Here is a 20,374-nt window from a genome sequence, read left to right as displayed (position 1 = left end):
GTCTGCGGAACACTCATCTTCATCTCCATCCGTTTATGGATCATCTTTTTCCCTAATGAGAAACTATACCAGAGTCTTTCCCAGAAGTCTCTGATCTTGCTGAGGAATCTGACCCAGACGGATTTGTTCTATTCTCAGATCCACCAGTGGTCTTCCGTGTGAATCGGATGCTGCCAGACCTCTCTCCTCCTTTCTCTCCTGATAGGAGCTCGAGGGAGAATTCCCTCCCCCACCCTCTCCTCTATCCCACATTGACGATTTTAGTTCTTCCTCTGAATCCGAGGAAGACGATAACGAATTGTCCAACCCAAATTCTGTAAATCCTATGCGATTTGTCAATTATTTTCTTAAAGGATGAAATTTTAAGATTGTCATGAGGAAGAAACCAAAGCCTGGAGGTCCTGAACTGGACAAAAATTATCACTTACCAGCGAATTATCGTCAGAAGACTCTTCGGTGTCGTTCAGATGTAGAAAGTTATTTACGCGTGCATGCGATCACGGATATGACTTCTAGCGACTTTAACTTTTCGCGTCAAGCCATCTCGCTAGAACCATGGGAGACTGTACGGGAAGCCCATTGACTTTGGTTTCCTCCACTCACAGGGTCCAATGCGGACTTTCTTCGTCCATCTGCCCAGCACACCCGCAGACGAGCTGAAAGCTCAGGCCATTTACGGTGCAAGAAGGTGTCAGAATTACCCAAGTAAACCCCGAGAAATTTGCCACCATCACTCCGGGATGGGATCGGTAAATACAGGGTGGGGGATTTTTACACCAGGCCCCGCACCAGAGAATAAATGGCTTGCCGTAATTAACCTGAGCCCCCGAGAGTACAAGGCGAGGCATCGATCAAGGATTGTAAAATCTTGTTCAGTACAGAGTAATGACGTAAGGTCATCGGCGAAGGCGGCTGTAACTACGGAAAAGTAAGCAGGAGCGTGGGAGCGAGGGATATTTCGGCGGAGTAAGGTGAGGAGGAGTTCCATGCGTAAAACCAAAATTAAGCCGGAAGGCGCGCACACTTGCCTAATGCCACGAGCAAAAGTGATATTACTGTTAAGAGTGTTATTAACTTTGACACGGAAGTGAGAATCACAATACAAGATACGGATATGCTGTAAAAACTCCGGAGGAAAACCATAGCGTGACAGAAGGTTAAACAAATACTCATGACCAACCATATCGAAAGCCTTGCGAAAGACAATGCTGACGAGAGCTCATCGCCTGCATTGGCTAGGGCAATGCCATCGCGAAGGATGGTCTGGGTATCGTAGATTGTTCTGCCAGGGATAGAGTAAGTTTGGGTCTTGTGAACAAGCTCGCCGACGACCTCGTTTAAGCGGGAAGCTAAAACTCTAACAAAAATTTTAAAATAGGCATTGGTAAACGACACTGCGCGCCAATTCGCGAGATCAAGCAGGTTCCCGGACTTGGGGAGCAGGGAGACCACCAAATTAGCAAAGCGACTCCAGTAATCAGGATGTTGATTAATTTCGCGAAAGAACGAATGCAGGATCTCACCCAACAACGGCCAAAAGGTCAGATAGAAATCTACGGGGATGCCGTCACGACCGCTGGCCCTCCCTCGGGACAAACGCTTAAGAGCTGAGGTAACCTCGAGTAGGGATAAATAAATAATTAATTAAACTGTCAGGAGTCTGAAAAAATATTTAAAAAATTATTTGGCCGCCGCAAGCTGGTGAAAAGATTTTGGAAAATTTTAAAATCCATGCATTTACCGCCATAACGAACGCTATTCGATTAACGCATTCTGCACTCAATCTTACAAAATAAGCCGGGGGGACTGTAAATTAACGTACTCGTGCCGGAGTTATAGCCCGACATCACGGTAGCCGAAGCGGCTCGTTTCTCCATTCGGTAAAAGTCTCGCGAGGGAGTATCGATTGAACGGAAGTGGGATTCACGGGCATGCAAAAGACAGGAGGCGAATTGATGCATCAAAAACTCGTTGAGGCGTTCAACATGGACCTTTCTCTCCAAGGAGTCGGGATCAGAGGTGGCCACTAATGATTCTAATCGTAGAAGTTCCTGGTTATCAGAAACCTTACTGTGCCAAAAATGAACGCTAAAACGCTTTATCTCCGGCTTAACGACATCGAACCACCACGGCACCACAGGGAGCCGCGGAGGTTTGACATCGATCAGAGACTGGAGATGACCACGCATAGCATCGACAAAGGATATTTCATTTAAGGCATTAAAAAGAAGCCTCCAGAACGGATGGGAACGCGGAATAAATAGCGGCTCAAAAAAATCACAAACAACGGCATAATGATACGACAAAAACTCTGAATATGGCGGACGGCTTTGAGTTTCAGGGGAGTACGGATATAGACACGATCGAGTCGGGCAGAAATACGTTTGCCATGATTACGCGCGCGCGACGTGTAACTTGGCATCGAAGGATGAAGCGTTGTATATGCGTGAAATAAGTTAAAATCCTGCACTAGAGCACGTAGGGCTCTGCTTAAAGCGAAGCGATTTTTTTTACAATTGTTACGGTCAAAATCTGTGTGAAGGTAACAGTTAAAATCACCAGCTAGTACAACGGTGTCCTCAGGATCAATCGAATGTAAAACGTCGCGCACAAACGTGATAGTTTCAAGCGCGGAGGCGGCACTACTAGCGGAGAGGTAGACATTAAATAATTGAACGGGGGTCGGCGACGAAAATCTATGAGCGGGTAGTTGTAAGTACAGGGCATATCCATCGAAGGATTTCGTGTTTAAGACTGTTTTTGAGGGCAGGGGTCAAGGCCACAGAGCCCCAGAGCCCCGGGTGGAAGTGACGGTAGCATAGTTCCATGTGGTCCAAATATACGACCGAGAGAAGGCGTCAGAGACGTTAGTTTCCTGTAGACAAACGACAGAAGGTAGAAAACGATTGATGAAATTACCGGTCCGAATGGCAGTGATGTCCGTGCCAACACCGCGCACGTTCAAACTGAGGAGCGAATAAGTCATAAAAACTGAGAATTAATTTGAAAAGGCTCCAACAGGAACCGTGGTCGTGGACACGAGGCGCTTAATTTCGCTCGAGAGTCGGTAATAGGCGTTTCGAGTGTTCTTACGTGACGACTCAGACGCAATTGCTTTTATAGCTGGATCAGTTAAACCCACCACTAAAACTTGACGAGCAAATGATAGGAGGGAGGGTTCGTATGTGGCATAGCGTTTGCAAATTTGGTGAACGACGTCGGTAGGGGCGTTGAGTGATTCATTAATAAATGACACAACGGCTTCAAAAGGGAAAATGGTCGGGAAAGGTCCTTTAGTGTCAGACCAAGTGTTCGCGGCTTGGTCGTAGGAATATCGCGACTGAGACGCTTAGTCTCGCAGGTCTCGGACCGGGGGCCAAAATTGACCAATATCTTACATTGATCTTTTCTTAAAATATGCAATAATATCTCAACATTTAACTATAATATGTTTATTTAGACTGATTTAAATATAAATTATTATTTATTTAATAATAAGGATTATTTATTTAATAATAAGGATTATTCATTTAATAATAAGGATTATTCATTTAATAATAAGGATTATTTATTTAATAATAAGAATTATTTATTTAATAATAAGAATTATTTATTTAATAATAAGATTTATTTATTTAATAATAATAATTATTTATTTAATAAGAATTATTTATTTAATAATAAGATTTATTTATTTAATAATATGAATTATTTATTTAATAAGAATTATTTTTTGAAATTGCACATAATTTTATAAAAACAAACTCGGTCGAGTCGCAAGAAATTTTTACCTCTTTTAAAAAAATGTTTTCACCAACTTATTTGGTAATGCCTTTAATGACCTTATGTACAATTTCTTTAGCAGAGTCGCAACGGTCAATCGTCTTAAAAAGTTATTTATAGTTTTGTTTAAAACCGCGTCTTTTTTGAAGAGGAATCCGTTTCGATTGCTGTACCTTTTCATTAAATATGAAAGCCACATGGTGTTCGTGATTGGCTTGTGTGCCTGCCATTCATCCCTATGCGCGCAGTTCAAAGACAATGGTGAATATTGTTTCACTATAATTTCTTAGGGTTAATTTTTTACCAGTAGTTAATGGCGTTTGCGTAGAAAGGTATTCGGGTGCTAGTGTGAGAGGTATCAAATAAACAATGCGAAAAATAGGGAATCTGTTGGAAGAATTTACGGAAAAGAGCGTGAGATATTGGATTTGGGTGTAAGACCAATAATCGGTGTAATGAAACTGCTCGAAAAGCGTCTTTTTTGCTTTAAATATGGACGAGACCAAGCCCGCCGTGACAACGTAGAGGGTAAAGCGACCGGGACCCAGTGAATTCCTGACCAGAGAAAATTAACGATACTAGATTGCCAATCCGTGACAACGGTATTGAGGGGGGATGGAGCACCTTGAGGCGATGCCATAAAACGAAGGCCGCTAACTGGTTAGCCAGCAAGGCCCTGCCAGTGATGGAATATAAATGTCAAAACCGATGCCATCTGCCCAGCACACCCGCCAGACGAGTTATAAAAACAAACTCGGTCGAGTCGCAAGTAATTTTTATCTCTTATAAAAAATGTTTTCACCAACTTATTTGGTAATGTCTTTCATGACCTTATGTACAAACTCTTTCGCAGAGTCGCAACGGTCAATCGTCTTAAAAATTTATTCATAGTTTTGTTTGAAACCGCGTCTTTTTTGAAGAGGAATCCGTTTCGATTACTGTAACTTTTTTATTAAAAATGAAAGCATGGTGTTCGTGATTGGCTTGTGTGCCTGCCATTCATCCCTATTCATAGTTTGGTGTTCGTGATTGACTTGTGTGCCTGCCATTCATCCCTATTCATAGTTTGGTGTTCGTGATCATAGTTTGGTGTTCGTGATCATAGTTTGGTGTTCGTGATCATAGTTTGGTGTTCGTGATCATAGTTTGGTGTTCGTGATCATAGTTGGTGTTCGTGATTGGCTTGTGTGCCTGCCATTCATCCCTATTCATAGTTTTGCTTGAAACCGCGTCTTTTTTGAAGAGGAATCCGTTTCGATTGCTGTACCTTTTCGTTAAAAATGAAAGCCACATGGCGTTCGTGATTCGCTTGTGTGCCTGCCATTCATCCCAATTTAAGTGCGCAATTCAAAGACAATGGTGAATATTGTTTCATTATTATTTCAATAGCAACAGTAAGCCTACTACACACTACAATTAATCATCACGCCAAAAATTGATCATTAAAATAAAGTAGTATTCATTTTGTCTGGAAAAAGTTTTAATTCAAAGTTCCGGTGAACAACTCTTCATCGTTCAAGTTTTTGTATACGGGTGTTCCGTCTATATTAATATACAAATGTTTAATAGTTTACAAAATTAAAAATTAATCTCACCTTTATCGAGCCTAGATTATGTGAAATGGATAATTTTAACCTCACACCCGTTTGTCAGCGGCGCACTTCTTTTAAGTTTTAGAAATTAAAACATTTCCTTCGTGCAAATCTCTGTGCTCGAATTTCCCTGTTGAGCATTTTCGTAATTCTCCTTAATAGAAGCAGTCCTCAGATTTTTTTGGTTTGAGCGTAGACCAACAGACTGAATCCTTGAAATGATTCTCTTACTTTTTGTTAAGCAAAGTATTCAATACTAGTACATCCTCTTGTCCACATATTTTCAATATATCACGCTCCTCCGACCTTTTTCTATTGTGTGTTTCCAACTGTGCTGGTTGAGGTATGTGGTGGGAGTGAAGAGGTAGCCTATAAACCCGGGAGAGAGGCCGAAGCGACGGTAGCCCAGGATGAGCCGGCGGAATCGGGGCGACAGAGGAGACGGCATTACACCGGAGGAGAGTGCAGCCACGCACGGGACGGAGCTGCTTCTCGTAAGCTTCGGAGAGGCCGGAAAAGCAATCGGGTTTCTTGGCGAGGCCGCGAGTGTACATCCATGGTACCGCGTGTAAAAGAAGCCGTCAGCATGGGGCCAAGGCCCAAACACGAAACCGACTTAATCATGTAAAACCGAAACAAATACGGTTAATTAAACTTCAAAAAGGCTAAATAGCTTTCAGGAGTCTTTAAAAAGACTGGTACGTGAGAAAGAGAAAGTTTCCTCTCTCGGCACCAAATATGTCCCGAGAGAGAGAAATTTATCAGCGGTTCTAGGTACCATTAAGTGGCACCGCGGAGACGCGAACGTCCCAACTTTCCAAGTATAGATACAATACAAAGAGATAACAGAGCCATTTGAAAATATAGTTCAAATGGCCTGAACCGACAAAATAGATGCTTAACCCGATATACATATAGAATTTAACCCTACCCAAAAACTTTCGCTTGGACATTTTTCGTAGATACAAAAAGAGAGATAGGGAGAATGAATTAAACGGGGTTCTTCGAGATGCCATGTACTGAGGATACCGCCGTAGGAATAAGCTTAAAGAAGGATTCTCGAACCTACCCGAGAGCAGGTAACCATTTGGGAATAATTGGTAAAACTTTCATCAAACAAAAATGATTGCACTTCCAAATCAAATGCAACATTTAGTCCTTTAAACGAAGAGTTGTCCTTGAGAAGCTCAGCAGTGAAGACTTTTACCTTTTCTGCACCATAATGTTCAAATTTTTGTGCACACATTTTGCAGTGCTTAATACTTCATCATACGCTTCTTAAAGAGATGAATTGCGCCTCTGTAATTTTACTGATAAATCACCAATCAATGAGAACAAGTTGTGAAAAAAAACCAAACTTGCTGGAAAAGAGGTTTTAGTGACTGCTGTTAGAAGTTTTGATGCCTATGCAGCATCATCTTTTATCTCAACAGTTTCAGCCTCATTTTTTAGGTGAACTACCATAGGGATCCAATTTCTTTCCACTGCTGAGATCGATTTAAAATGGAGCATTGAACACCGAAATTTCGCAAGAGAGTCGAATTTGATGATCATAATTGCCAGTTCATTTCCAATTTCCTTCACCGCTGTCTGCTCTTTAGGTGATTTGTAATGATGGTTGTAAATATTTTGTATTGTGACCATGAATTCATATTAAATTAATTGCCGATAGCAATTGTCTTAATCATGTTAATTTCATTTGTTAATTCTGTTTTGTTGTTGCAAATGGCTAAAGCCCTAGTTAGTAAGGTGTAAAACGCGGTTAGTTTTTGGTTAATAGGATGTCGGGATTCTGCGTGGGGGCATGGATACTGAAAAAGCTTTTCTGTATACGGTTACTCTTCGGCAAAATTAGCCTCGAGGAAATCGTCCAAGTCCATGCAAAGATTGTCACCGGGAACTAAGGCTTTAAGCCTTGTCCACAAATTTCCAATTTGATAGTACGCTATCTTGTTGTCAAATTCCTTGGCAATCGAACCCCAGTCAATTTCTTCATCGTAAAAAAAACCGCTTTTTCTAATTACGTCCTGGTACTTTATTATGTCCTTTTGCGTGAATCTTTGACGCTTTTTTTGGCGATCCTCCAAATAAATTTCTCCAGTGCATTCTAAATTGGTTCAACAAAAGTATAGCAAGAAAATGCCACGAAGTAAGATCCAAAAAGATTATTCAGAAAGGTGGAGAGGTCTTACCAGAAGAAGACCATATAGTTTTGAAAAACATTTCGGAACAATCAACTTCTACTATGGGTGAAGACAGTCTTCAGAGTATATTTTAGCAAACTCAGCTACGAATGGCCAAACAAAATAAACATGGTCATTGGTGGCATAAATTGGTTATTCAGAGGTGCATATATCAATATCATGTATTACCAGCCGCTTACAGAAGTTTGGCACAGTCACATATTCTTAAACTACCATCTTTCCGCACGCTTTTTCGTCATTCTTGGGATAAAGGGAGGTGACCTGGATTTTGCAATGATGTACTAAATAGAGTGAAAGAAGAAATATAACCAGAAACTCTAGCTTCTTTTAAACAGTATTTTAGTATTCTACTAGATGAAATGAAGGTAAAGGAAGTACTAATTTATAAGAAAATGTCTGGTTATATTGTTGGATACACACAACTTAATGACGCAAGAAATGAAATAAACGGATTGAATTGCGCACTTTTTAAAGACAAAACCGTGGCAACATACGTCTAAGTTCTAATATTAAGAGGTGGAACATTCCTTTTGTGACCAGTACTTTAACAGCGGAAGGCTTGAATTCCATCATTTGGGAGGCTGTTGAGAGGTTGGAAGCTTTAGGGTTTAAAAAAATTTCAGTCATTGGAGATGGTGCTGCTACAAATCGCCGACTTTTCAAGATTAACATCACTGAAGATTCACCATCATGTTGTATAAATCCTTATAGCTATGACGAAGAGCGGCATATTTTTTTCCTTTTTGATCCTCCCCATTTACTCAAAACCACCAGAAATTGCTTGTAGTGAAGATCCTTGCAAAGTACGATAGGAAAACTATAGTTTGGAAGCCAATAAGAGATCTATTTGAGAGAGAGATTTAGTCCTGGAAGTCTTCGAAAGGCTCGTGAACTCACTGGAGAGCATATTTATTTAAACTCTTACAGGAAAATGAAAGTGCACTATGCTACGCAGGTTTTGAGTCAAACGGTAGCAAATTCTATAGAGTCTGAATTTGGTGAGGAATATTGTGAGACCGTAAATTTTATAAGGATTTTTGATAAATGGTTTGACATTATGAATACTACCAACTTTCAAAAATCCCAATAAGCGTCCGTTTTAATCGCTAAATGACCAAAGCCTTGAGGTAATTCTTCCATTTTGATAATATGTAACAAATCTCGTCTTAGTGGCTAGAGAAATATTTTTTGGGCTACCTTGAAGAATGGGAGCTTGATGTACAGCATCGAGAGGGAAATTTCAAGATAAAAATGATGTTACTATCTCAAGTGACATTGAGCGGTTTGAGACAAACAAGTAACTCTCTTTAACTCAGATTTTACCAAATTAATTATCATGTAACAAATATGATAATTTCATTTTCAGCCAATGGCATCACAGGGATCAATTAAATTTCTCCTTGGAAAAGCTACACCCTTCTTCTTAACTTTAAATTTCAATCAACATCCCCTAGAATTGGAATTCTCTAGACACAGACAAGCCTGTGGTTCAAATTAGGCACCTACTGTTTATCCTGTTTCAAACAATGGAGAAAAATTAAAACTCCAAAAAACTAAAATATTAATAATGTATTTACCGTTGGAGAATCGAATGTTCAGGCAAAGTGCCCAAATTAAAATACACAAGAAATCATAGTGTTGATTAATCAAAACGTCTTGGATTTAACCAAGAACTAAAAAGTATCGATAAGAAGAGAGTTAAACAAGTGACTGAAGGTCCAGATATTGAATTTTTCTTTTTAATTAAAACTTACATGCTTAAGATGCTGTTCGGACAGTGGGACAAAGGACGATCTTCCTAGTAGAGCTTAACATAGCAGGTGGGTAAAAAAGGAGAAGGCGTCGGACAACCCCTTTAAGAAACTGGAAAAGTCGTAGACATTGATAAATCCCTTTTTGAAAAACGGAAATACAACCTCAGGAAAATGGTGAAGGGCGTGTGGATCTTTGGAGGATTAGAGAGAGAAACCAGCAACTTTTTTATGGTTCCTGTTGAAAAAAGGGACTCCTAGACCCTAATTACCAAAATCAAATAGTGGATTCCTCCTGAAACAACCATTATATCCGATTGTTGGAAAGCAAATGACTGCTTAACTAAAGAAAATTATGAGCATTTGAAAGTGAACCACTCTTTGCACTTCAAAGACCCAGAAACAGGCGCACATACCAACCACATCGAGGGTGCTTGGGCAGATGCCAAAGATTCGTTACCCAGAGGGGGGCGAAGAAAGAGTATTTACGCAGGTTATATTGCGATGCATATGCTTAGAAAAAATTATAAAAGAGAAAAAAAATATATTTTTTGCATTTCTAGAAGCAGCGGCTACACTATATAACCCAAATTTATAAATAAACGATGTAACATTAATTTTGAAAAAATTCGAATTCAGTACAGGCCAGGTTGGGTTAGGTTAAGTTGGGTTGGGTTAGATTAGGTTAGGTTGGGTTATTTTCGTCTACATAGAACTTAATTCCTGACTCCTGTACGTGTGTAGTCCTTCTCTACTTATTGCTTTTGTAGCGGACGGTATGCATATCTAAGCCTTTGCGTAAGCCCCGGTATGGTACGATTATAGTTTGGGGTTAGTCAGTCATAACTGACGTAAATCGCAGAGTGTCAAGTGGAAACTATTTTTACAGTATATATCTGACCTCGAGGAATTTTTTGGGAAGTAAATGAACCAAAACCACAATATAATGGAAAGGCGTAGTATTATTTCAGAACGTACATGAATATAAACAACAAAAGGCGTAATTTTATTTTGGAAAAATATTTCAGAAAAACGTTTCATTTACTTCCCAAACAATATTTTGCCTTTTCCAAAAACTTGTTGTTTATCTTCATTTTCTTTCCTAAAAATATTACGCCTTTTCCAAAATATTGTTGTTTATTTTCCTTTACATCCCAAAAAATATTATGCCTTTTCTGAAATGTTGATGCTTACATTTATTTAGTTTCCCAAATAACCCAGGTAGCAAAAAGTCGTTTATTATACGTTGAGATACCGTCAATTTGAAACGGCTTTCCTAACGTCAAGAAAACGTCAACCATGTCACCTCAAAACACGGTTTATTAAACGTTGCAAATGACGTTTTATTAACGAATATATTCAACTAAATATTAACCATCTATGGACGTTTTATTCGACTCAATTTACACGTTATAGATTCGTTGCATAAAATGCGTATTTAACTCAAAATACACGTTAGAAACATGTGTAAAACAATTCCATATTTGAATCAATATACACGTATTAAATACTTCCAAAAACGGTATATTTCACTCAATATACACGTCATAAATACCTTCCAAATCTGTATATTTGACCCATTATACACGTTCATTTAAGCCTAGTTGTAGGCTTTTCCTTATTACACTTATAATTGGCTTTCCCGTAATACAATAAATAGGGTTCCCTTTTTTTATGTGAAAATAAAGAAACAATATTAAGTTCAAAGTTTATTTTTAAATATTTGATACAAGTCATGTAATTTTGTACTCAAAGGTGTATATTTTAATGGAAATTTCTTAGTTTCGGATTATTGTTTGAAATAATCGATCAGCTTTTTCACCATTCCCTTCATTGGTGTCCGGTAGTTTTTCCCTTTCTTTCAATTTTCTTTGTTCCTTTTTCTTCTCTGACCGCATTATATTGTTCAGCCTAGTGAACGATTACTTTAACCAATCCTTAATTATTTCCTCAATTTTACGTTCAGGAGCAGTTTTGAATACGTTGTTAGACCGTACAGCACCTGATAAAGAAAAATATTTTCATAATATTTGTAAATTCAATGGTATTTAAAAAATTATGATAAATTTCCGCTTACAAATAGCTATTTCATTAATTTTCATGTCTTTGAAGGCCAATTTTTTGTGGCCAGCCCAATTAACGTTTTCGCCAAGATAGTCTGTCATTAATGCGCTATGAATTCTGCGAATGCAGTCGCCCAGAGATTTACCACCAATTCCACCAAGATAAGAGATCTGGATATAAAAAAATTAAAACCCAAAATCAACTTAATTATCACTTTAGTATAAAAGAATCCTTACCAAAATTCCTTGATTTTCCTTTAGATTCAAAAACTCTTCCAAAGCTGCCAACCCATCAGTAGAATTTAATGGCAAGTCTAAATGGTCGAGGTCTATTTTTGATGTTGGTTCGTTATCCACAACTATTTTATTTAGAAGGGATGTGTTTACTTCAACTTGATGTTTTATGTATTCCAAATATTTCAAAATCTTTAGAAAACCTGTCATTAGAGAGTAATCAAATTTTGCAAATAGAAGGATTATTAAAATACTAAAATTTACATATACAGGGTGTTTCTGGAAAGTCTGGCACAAATTAACAGGCATGTTCCTTGGGTCAAAAGGAGTCCGAAAGGTCCTATGACGTTTTGGGGTAAAGCGCTCCGTTGCGACGTTATGGGCTCTCAAAAGTAGGCCGAAAAACAAGGAGATTTTGCAGATTTATAGCACTAGTATTGTGGTTTTGACCCAATTGTTTTCGATTATTGAGCACAAGGCAATGATCGAAATAAGTTCAAACCTAGTGGAAGACCGTGAACGTGTTAAACGGCCAAAAGCGTTAATCCCTTTGTTTTTATTAATGATTGCAATTAAAGGTAAGGAAAGTAGCTCAGATATCGGTTACTTAGTTGTTTGTTCAGATGTACTGGTAACTGATCAGTCTTTTATTCTTTATTTCAATTAGACGCATTACTTTTACATCAATTCGAATGAACCCCTTAACCTTTACACTCTAAAAACTAGGCATTCAGAAATGACTGCTAAGCCGTTCAAAACCTTGCAACCCTGGCGGTACGCTTTATCAAGCAGATTTGAGCGGTAAGAATAGCGTGTGAAATTGAATGCATAGGTGCCGTTCAAATTTGAACGTTCTAGTGCTCAAAAAAGCCTTCTTCAAACGCTCAAATTTGACCATTTAGGGGTTCATATATGACCAATTTAACGTTCAAATTATCATGGTATACGCATTGAATTTGGCTCGTTGTGGTGTTCAAATAGGATCGGTTTAGCGTTCACATAAGCCTTTACCAAGCATTCAAATTTGTTTGTTAAGCCGCTCAAGTAAGACCGATTTAACGTTCAAAAAAGCCTGATTCATGTATTCACAATTGAACGTTGTGACGTTGAAATAGGAGCGATGCACCGTTTAAATAAGTCTTATTCATGCATTCAAATTGGATCGTTTAGGCCTTCAAATCAAAACGATTTAACGTTCATATATGCCTGACTAATGTATTCACATTTGATCGCTGTTGCATTCAAAAAGGAACGATATACTGTTCAATTTATCCTGTTCCAAGTATTGAAATTGGACCATTGCGGCGTTCAAATAAGAGCGATAGTGTTTGAGTAAGCCTTACTCTGGAATTCAAACTTGATTGCCATGGCGTTGAAGTAGGAGTGGTATAGCATCGAAATAAGCATCATTCAAGCATTCAAACAGGCCCTCAACTTGCCTTTCTATGGTTTTCAAATAAGCCTTCAACTTTAGTAATTTGAATATAGTGTTCTTTTGGTAATTTAAATGTTAGCGGTAATACGTTATTTAGGAATCCAATAGTTAGGAATATTATTCAAAAGAGAGATTGGAACATTCAAATATAGGTGAGATGCAATTTACGAAAGTTTATTCACCACCTTAATAATGGCCGGATTTACAACCGCGCAGTCAATTTTAAAAATAATTTTTTGCAAAAACTCAAGTGTCTTTCGGATTTCTTTTGGATATTCCATTTGGAAAGTGTAATATCCCGAAAACAGAGACACAACTGCCATTTGAATAGAGTCTATTTCAAATTTTTTATCTTCAATGCAAAGATCTATAGTGGATGAAAATATGTCTTGGTTTTCAAAAACCAATGTCGGCGTATTCTTCTTTGGTTGCTAAACAAAATATGATAAAGTAAAATGTTATTAAATTAAAACAAAGATAAAATATATCACTCCCAAACACAAATATACACTTACTCCGATAGAAAACCAAAAATTAATGTCATCCTTAAAAACAGTCGGTAGCATTAAAAGGCAGGCCTGCAATTTTCTTTCTAAAAATAATTGTACTGCACTTTAATTAATTGCAATTAAATTTAGATATAAATGTTAAAGAGAATGAGATGGAAGCTAATATCCTGTTTACTGACTATAATTTTAAAACTATTTGAGTTCATTTTTCTGCCTTCAATCAAAGCTGAATCGAAGAACCAAGATTGAGTGAAGTTCTTAAACTAAAGTAAGCACTATTAGCCAACCAAGTTTACTCTAAAAAATGAGATCTGATAGGCACAAATTATGTTTTGGTAGCTTTGCTGGTCTTATGTTGAACATAATTTGTTCCGTCGGTAGTATGGTGAGGTATTTAACAAATTTAAGCATACCCTGATCTATGTCCACACTAAAATCATAAGCACTTATTTTTAAGTACGCCTATATGGAAAGCAATTTTTTCTATTTTTTTTTAGCCTGACACACTTTTTTTTATAATTACCTTCAAGTGCAGTGTTAGTTAACACCTCTTCGCTGCTATTTAGTATATCATGAACTGCACGGCACAGACCATGTTTTGATTTTTGACTAATGTCATTTATGCGTTTGATAATGGGCTGCGTGAAATAATGTAACAACACCCTCTCTGCTGATGGCCGGATGTTTTGAAGCCTATTTAGTTCCTTAACGAGCTGCAATTTTAATCAAGGTTTAAAAGGACAACTGACAAAGTACCGGGGAAATTGTTTTTATTTTACCTGATTTTTTTCCAGCAAAATTGGAAATATTTGAACTAACTCCTCTACTCTAAGCGAGAATGCTATCTTTTGACGATGGGCTGCGGTTCTGTACATTTTTTCTTCAATTTTATTTTCGTTTCTTGAAGAGGGAGCCTTTTCTAATTCTTTGTTTAAGAATTTTAAATGACTTTCAATCGACTCCGCATCTTCTGCCATTCCAGAAATCAACTGAATTTAACAAGGGTAAAATTATGTTACAAATTATTGGGAAATACATAATAATTAAAAATGCATACGGCTGGTGTTAGTCTTTTAAATTTAGTTTTTTTGATGGGGTTATTTCCAGAATCAAATTCTCCCTCCTGTTGTTCTCTTTTCTTTGAAAAGCATCCCTTCATAGCTTTTATTTCTGGTACGTCCGGGTTGTTCAGTCTTTCATGTCTGAATTTGTTTTACAAGGCGGTAATCCAAGTCCCCTATCGTAAATTCAATTGGTAGATTTAAATTAACAGAAGATATTTAACAATGTTCAACATCAAGAAAAAATAGATGTGACACCCTGATTGTACTTAGATATGTGGGAGGATTTATATATACAGGGTATTATATCCCTTTGTTGATAAACCAAGCGTTGGTGTACCCACCCCTTTTCAAATCCATAGCAGTCAGAATCTCAGCGACAAGTCTTTCTCTTGCCAACATGAATTTAGATAATTTCATAATAAGGATACTTACATAGCCACATGTGTTGCTCAGCCGGTCCCTTAAGAACGGATGTTTCTCTATCAGTGCTTCTCCAATCTTCTGATATTCATACCTTCCAGGGTACCTAAAATTACATGGTTTTTATATTTTCAACGTTATTTTGTGCATATGCATAAAAGTTCCCTGCATCTAAAAATAACTCACCACGTATATTTGTTCACATCTTCAAACAAAGTTTTAACAATTTGTGTTGAACATTTTCGCTTAAAAATTCTTGCATCCTTATTTTTAATTAGTTCCATTGTAGTTCGACTGAACGTTGGAATAGTGTAAATCTTAGGCAATTTTCCACAGCCCTGGCAGTGCAAAGAATCAGAACTTGTTTCAGCTTCACTTTCGAAAGACAAAATTTCCAAATCAGATGATTTTGATAATGGGTTTCCATTTCCCGGCTTATCTTGATCGTTTTCCAGTGTTGAATTTCCTGAAACACTACCATTCAATTTTTCGCATTAGAATTTATCTTGAAACTCAGCAATCATTAAAATGTTTTGTAATAACAGAGGTTTAAAACAACGTACCAATCATGCGAAGTATTCTCTTCTTTTTTCTTCTCCAAAACCAAGTTGAGTTTCGATTTGGTTGCGGGAAGACCATCAGCTAGATCATGGTCCACCCACTCATTAAAAATCTCGTTTTCAAAAACCTGGACACTTTTAATCACTTCAATTTGAAACAAATCTTGTAAAAGTTTCAAAAACTCTTCTTTTGTACAGGATTCGTTGCATTGGAATAGTTTTTTCTTTTCTTCACACGTCACATGGTATTTTAATAGAGCCATCCTAAAAATTTCAGTTTCGGTCAATAAGTTTATGATTTAGTCGCACAACATAATCTTGATCCAGTTTGTATATCTGAATTGGTGAACTGTCAATTTCGTCGCCAGGAATTATAATGTGCCAATTTTTGGTTTCTTCCACTGTATACGCGTTTAAGTGTTCCAGATATTTTTTAGCGCGTATAATTCTACCGCACACGTGCCATAATTGGTCGAATTCAACCAAATAGTAAATTTTAATAAAAATGTGCTCTTCTAAAGGGTATAAATATCCCGCTTTGTACGTTACGGAATTGAAGGAAACCTCCAAAGAAATTTGTACTTTTTTCAAGTCAATGGGTAAATCGTTTCTGAGCTTAATTTTTAACGTTTCTGGTAGTTGTTCGAACTTTAATTTTGATGGTTTCACTAGATCGCCCGTTTCTAAACCATTTTTTCCACTTTGTTCCCAGCACTGTAGGAACTGGTGGCGTTTTGCTAGCGTTGAACTAATGTTTCTAAAATTCTTTGACATGCTTGCGATATTTTTAAAATATTGGTGCTTTGCCTCGAATCTCATGCACCACAAACGGATTAAAGGACCGTACATTCTTATTAACCGTGGGTAATGAATTAAATAATGCATTTTTGGTATGAAAGATGCTTCGGGAATTTCTTTTAACAAACTACTAAATTCAATTATGCGATCGTACAAGTATGGAAGCCAGTTCAAATGTACTATAGGGGCTGTTATTATTTCAGAAATTAGTGAAAGAGCTAAAATGATGGGCCAAAACCTGTCATCAGTGGGAATTTTTGGTCCAAATATTAATGGGAAGAAGTATAGGAGAGATTTTTTTTGAGCCGCCGTGCCAGTCAAAACGCCCTTTCCTTTGAGTACGTGTTCAGATATAGGCACACTTTTGTTTTTTATATGCAAACTACCATAAGGAAAGGTTTGTATTCTCTCATTAACTTCATCCAACGTAAAATAGCCAGACTTTATTGTGTGACGTATAAAATATTTCATCACATTCGGCCATATTCCTTCGTAAAAGTCGTGCATAATGTCAGGAGGTAACATTTCAGTAACTTTAAAATGGGGAAGAATAGCAAATGGGGAAGGACCTTTAACTCCATAGACAGAAGCGTTTTCAGTATTCTCTACAACAGCCTGTAAGTGATAATCGTGTATAACTTCGTCTCTTAAAATCATGTTTTTCTCTTCGAAACAATGCGAAATATTTTCCTTTTTTGTCATGCAGAATCTACAAATACGGCCGGAAGAGAAACATTGGGTGAAACCTCCTATACTGTGACTAGAAAGGTTATCCCCCGAAATAGAAGCCACACTACCTTTAACTACCAATCCCTTAAAATGAAACCTATCTGTTTGTAAAGCTGCTAAATCATCTAAGAGAGGCTTTAAAATTTTACTATATCCGTATTTTTTAATAAAGGAGTACCTTACCACAACTGCTAATTTTATGCAGCTGAGTTTACTACGGTACAAAGGGTTTAAGTTCCCTATCATAAAATAAATTAGGGTAATCTTATGCTTGCCTCGTTTCGCGCCCAGTGGATTGTTAAGTTCAACTTCATCCAAATAAAAATGAAGTCTTAAACAGCATGGATCACTAGAAAACAAGGGGTGACTTTTACAAATTTCCCCATCATCAAAATCGGTGAGCAAATACGAAGAATTCTCCTTCTTTTCTTTAGTTATTTCTCTCCATACGTCATAGTGAGAGAGCAAGTGCATTAAAACTGGAATTATAGGTACATAGCTCAGTTTATTTTTAATTATTTTGCCATTAATTCTTTGGGTTCCAAGAATATATTCCACTGGTTCAACTAAATTTAGATTTTCTCTACAATATTTCTGAACAAGAAAGTTACTTTTAAAAACACCCAAAACCGTATTTGAAATTTTAGAAGCGTAAAATTGACCCATATCTAAATTATCCTCGTTTGATGTTATGGTAGTAAATTTGACACAAGCTTCGATACTATTTTCTAGCAACTCAGAAAAACTGTTTGATATATTAGTAGATACGCAAAGTGGCAATTTGTGTTTTTCGCGGAGCTCTAGCATCATTAGCGCAGCATGCCGCTGTAATTTATTTAGTGTGTTTTCGTATTCAGTCTTTTTATTGTCAAAAGCGGTATCATCTGTTTCGTTTTCTATTATTTCCTCACTAATGCAATCATCACTATCAGGTTCTTCAATTTGAGCTGGCACTATTAGGGACGGCATTTTATTCAAATGATCTCGATAAACATGGCTTTTCAAGGAATTATATTTTCTAAAATCCTTAAAACAACCCTCAAAACAGCAGGTTAAGTTTCTATTTTTCTCATAAGAATGTAGATTTTTCATATGTATTAGCCATGCTAAGTGTGTTCTGCGTTTAAGCCCACAAATTTGGCACTGGTAGTTTTTCATTTTTAAATTATTAATTCCTAAGTAACATTTACGGTTTGCGGTGAATATTAAAAAATCTTTGTATCACAAGATTCATGTACAACGTCTGCGAGAACTCCATCTAATATCAAAAATAGAAGAGTATGTGTCTTAGTTTTCATCTTTAAAAGGTTGAATTAGGACAATAAACGTTTGATCGATTAAATCTGTTAAAATATGCTTTCAAACAATAGAATAGCTCAGTTGAAATCGCAACTTCGAAAACTAATAATAAATTGTCTAGAACGTTTTGGTGATTGTTTTATAACAGTCGTATAATCGACTAAAAATACCTTGTGCTCCTTCATTCTCCATTTAAGTAGCATTGGCTATCTTTAATTATCTTTCCCCGGAATGTCAGCGCTACAAATGACAACGTCATACCCTTCTATCTCTCACTTAATTGTAATCCCCTACCAGGTGCGTGCAATATTACCCTATAAGGGCCTATACGAAACAATACACTGTCCCCCCTCTTTACTAATATTAATTTATTGTCTCTCCTATTGCGGCTCAGCTGTCTCACCTTAGAGACGTTACTAAACCAATTTTCTAATAGATATTCATGGCTAATCGAAGACATTAATGTTAATGGATGATATGGAATTTAATTTATAGGCTATTTTAAGGTTGGGTATAAAGTATCAAAAATGTAATACTCTTTTAATATTTGATTTTTTAAATTCAGATAACTTGATCGCTTTAAGTCCTGTTTATTTTTATTCAGAGTTCGATACCATAAAATTTACAAACAAAAAACATAAATATAAATAAATATTCTTACCTTAATTTCTCAGAATGAAGAAAAATCCAACAGTCGTATTGTTTCTTGATCAATTAAAGTTCATTAGTTATTCAAATCCCGAATAGTTGAGTATGATTATTAGATAATAGATCCCAAGTCGTTGGACACGATTATTAAAATATAGATCCCTAGTTGTTGGACACTTCAATGTTGGCTAGAAAAATTCCGTGTTTTACTGGAACTTTCGCGATGGCGACTGGCTTTTGTAACCTTCGTTCTCATAAATTTGGGTGTGGACTGAGGATTAGAACATACACAGTGAATGTATGTACTACACATCAAATTCCTAGAAGAAAACTCTAGAACTATCGAAGAAAAAAAAAGGTGTGGGGTCCTGGTCCGGTCCATTTTGAGTTTTGGGGTAAAGCTTAGAAAATATTTGTTGAAGGGTGAAGCCCCGTTTTCACGCAAGCCAAAACGTCGATTCTCGCGATCTTTCGCCGAAGTGTTTTCAACAGAAGCAGCATTATTTATCACTTGAAAATACGTCTTTAGAGATTCACGACAAAAAGACGCTGTTTAAGTAGAAAACCTTTATACATCTCCAACAAAATTCCCCGTAAAAGGGTATGAGTCATCTTGAAAGACTGCTGGCCAGTTCAAAGACCACCAATAGCGCGTAAATGACAGGTTAAGAGACTCTAACCGTGGGGGAAATACTTGTCCAAAAGAGAAATAGGAAAATTTTCCAAAGCCTAAGAATATTTCATCTACATCTCGAACCCCTTTTGATATTGGACTATAGCAAAGCGTTTAACCGGATTTACGATGTAACAAACACAATATTTTGTGCTTAAAAGTATATTTTATATTACTTTAGCGCGTCTGTATGTTCGAAATAAGGGTCTCACTAATATTATAATTATCATAAAAAAGACCCAGGATAGTTCGAATCTTTATCTGTATGTTAGTAACGCCCTGACTGGTTTTACTTTCATAACTTATTAAATAATTTTAATAATGGTGACTTCTAATTTTAAGATATTTTTCATTCCCGTGGCTAGGATTAAAATCCTGGACCTGTCGTGGATTTGTTAGGATGTAATGTTCAAAAATTAGGCTTAGCGTATCAGCATAAGTATATAACGTGACTTCCATAAGTTTGACAATGATGACGTTGGTGGTACATCATAGACTATCGAGGGACTATTAGGCCTAATGGTTTATTACACTTGAAATAGGCAAGCGTACTATAAAACCGCGTGTTATCAATTCTCGCGTCGTTCTTGAACAAGCTCTCAGTAAAGCTCT

The 20,374-nt window shown here is 37.0% G+C and overlaps 2 protein-coding genes across 3 annotated transcripts; both read right to left on the bottom strand.

Moving 5' to 3' along the window:
* Positions 1-13,209: 13,209 nt before the first annotated feature.
* On the bottom strand, positions 13,210-20,374 carry LOC149634487 (sterile alpha motif domain-containing protein 3-like). 2 transcript variants are annotated; one of them, XM_089851002.1, is made up of 6 exons: positions 15,068-15,161; positions 14,629-14,808; positions 14,351-14,560; positions 14,095-14,284; positions 13,578-13,654; positions 13,210-13,493 (listed from the first exon to the last, which is right to left on the bottom strand). In XM_089851002.1, exons 2-6 carry the CDS (start codon positions 14,728-14,730, stop codon positions 13,227-13,229), a joined length of 846 nt encoding a protein of 281 aa, XP_089707128.1. In that variant the 5' UTR covers positions 14,731-14,808; positions 15,068-15,161; the 3' UTR covers positions 13,210-13,226. The 2 variants fall into 2 exon arrangements, with proteins under 2 accessions (XP_089707128.1, XP_089707129.1); XM_089851003.1 differs by lacking the exons at positions 13,210-13,493; positions 13,578-13,654; positions 14,095-14,284; positions 14,351-14,560 and adding exons at positions 15,242-15,529; positions 15,619-15,879; positions 19,103-20,374 and having other exon boundaries at positions 14,636-14,808.
* LOC149634488 (uncharacterized) lies at positions 15,889-18,111 on the bottom strand. The gene has a single exon (XM_089851032.1). It carries the CDS (start codon positions 18,109-18,111, stop codon positions 15,889-15,891), a length of 2,223 nt encoding a protein of 740 aa, XP_089707158.1.

Source organism: Phalangium opilio, unplaced genomic scaffold, assembly GCF_054372755.1.
Source record: "Phalangium opilio isolate 3A_F unplaced genomic scaffold, DU_Popi_V2 ptg000098l_1, whole genome shotgun sequence".
In the NCBI taxonomy this organism is placed as follows: Eukaryota; Metazoa; Arthropoda; class Arachnida; order Opiliones; family Phalangiidae; genus Phalangium; species Phalangium opilio.
The sequence above is the reverse complement of the archived record's forward strand: the minus strand, read 5'-3'. Positions and strand labels throughout refer to the sequence as shown.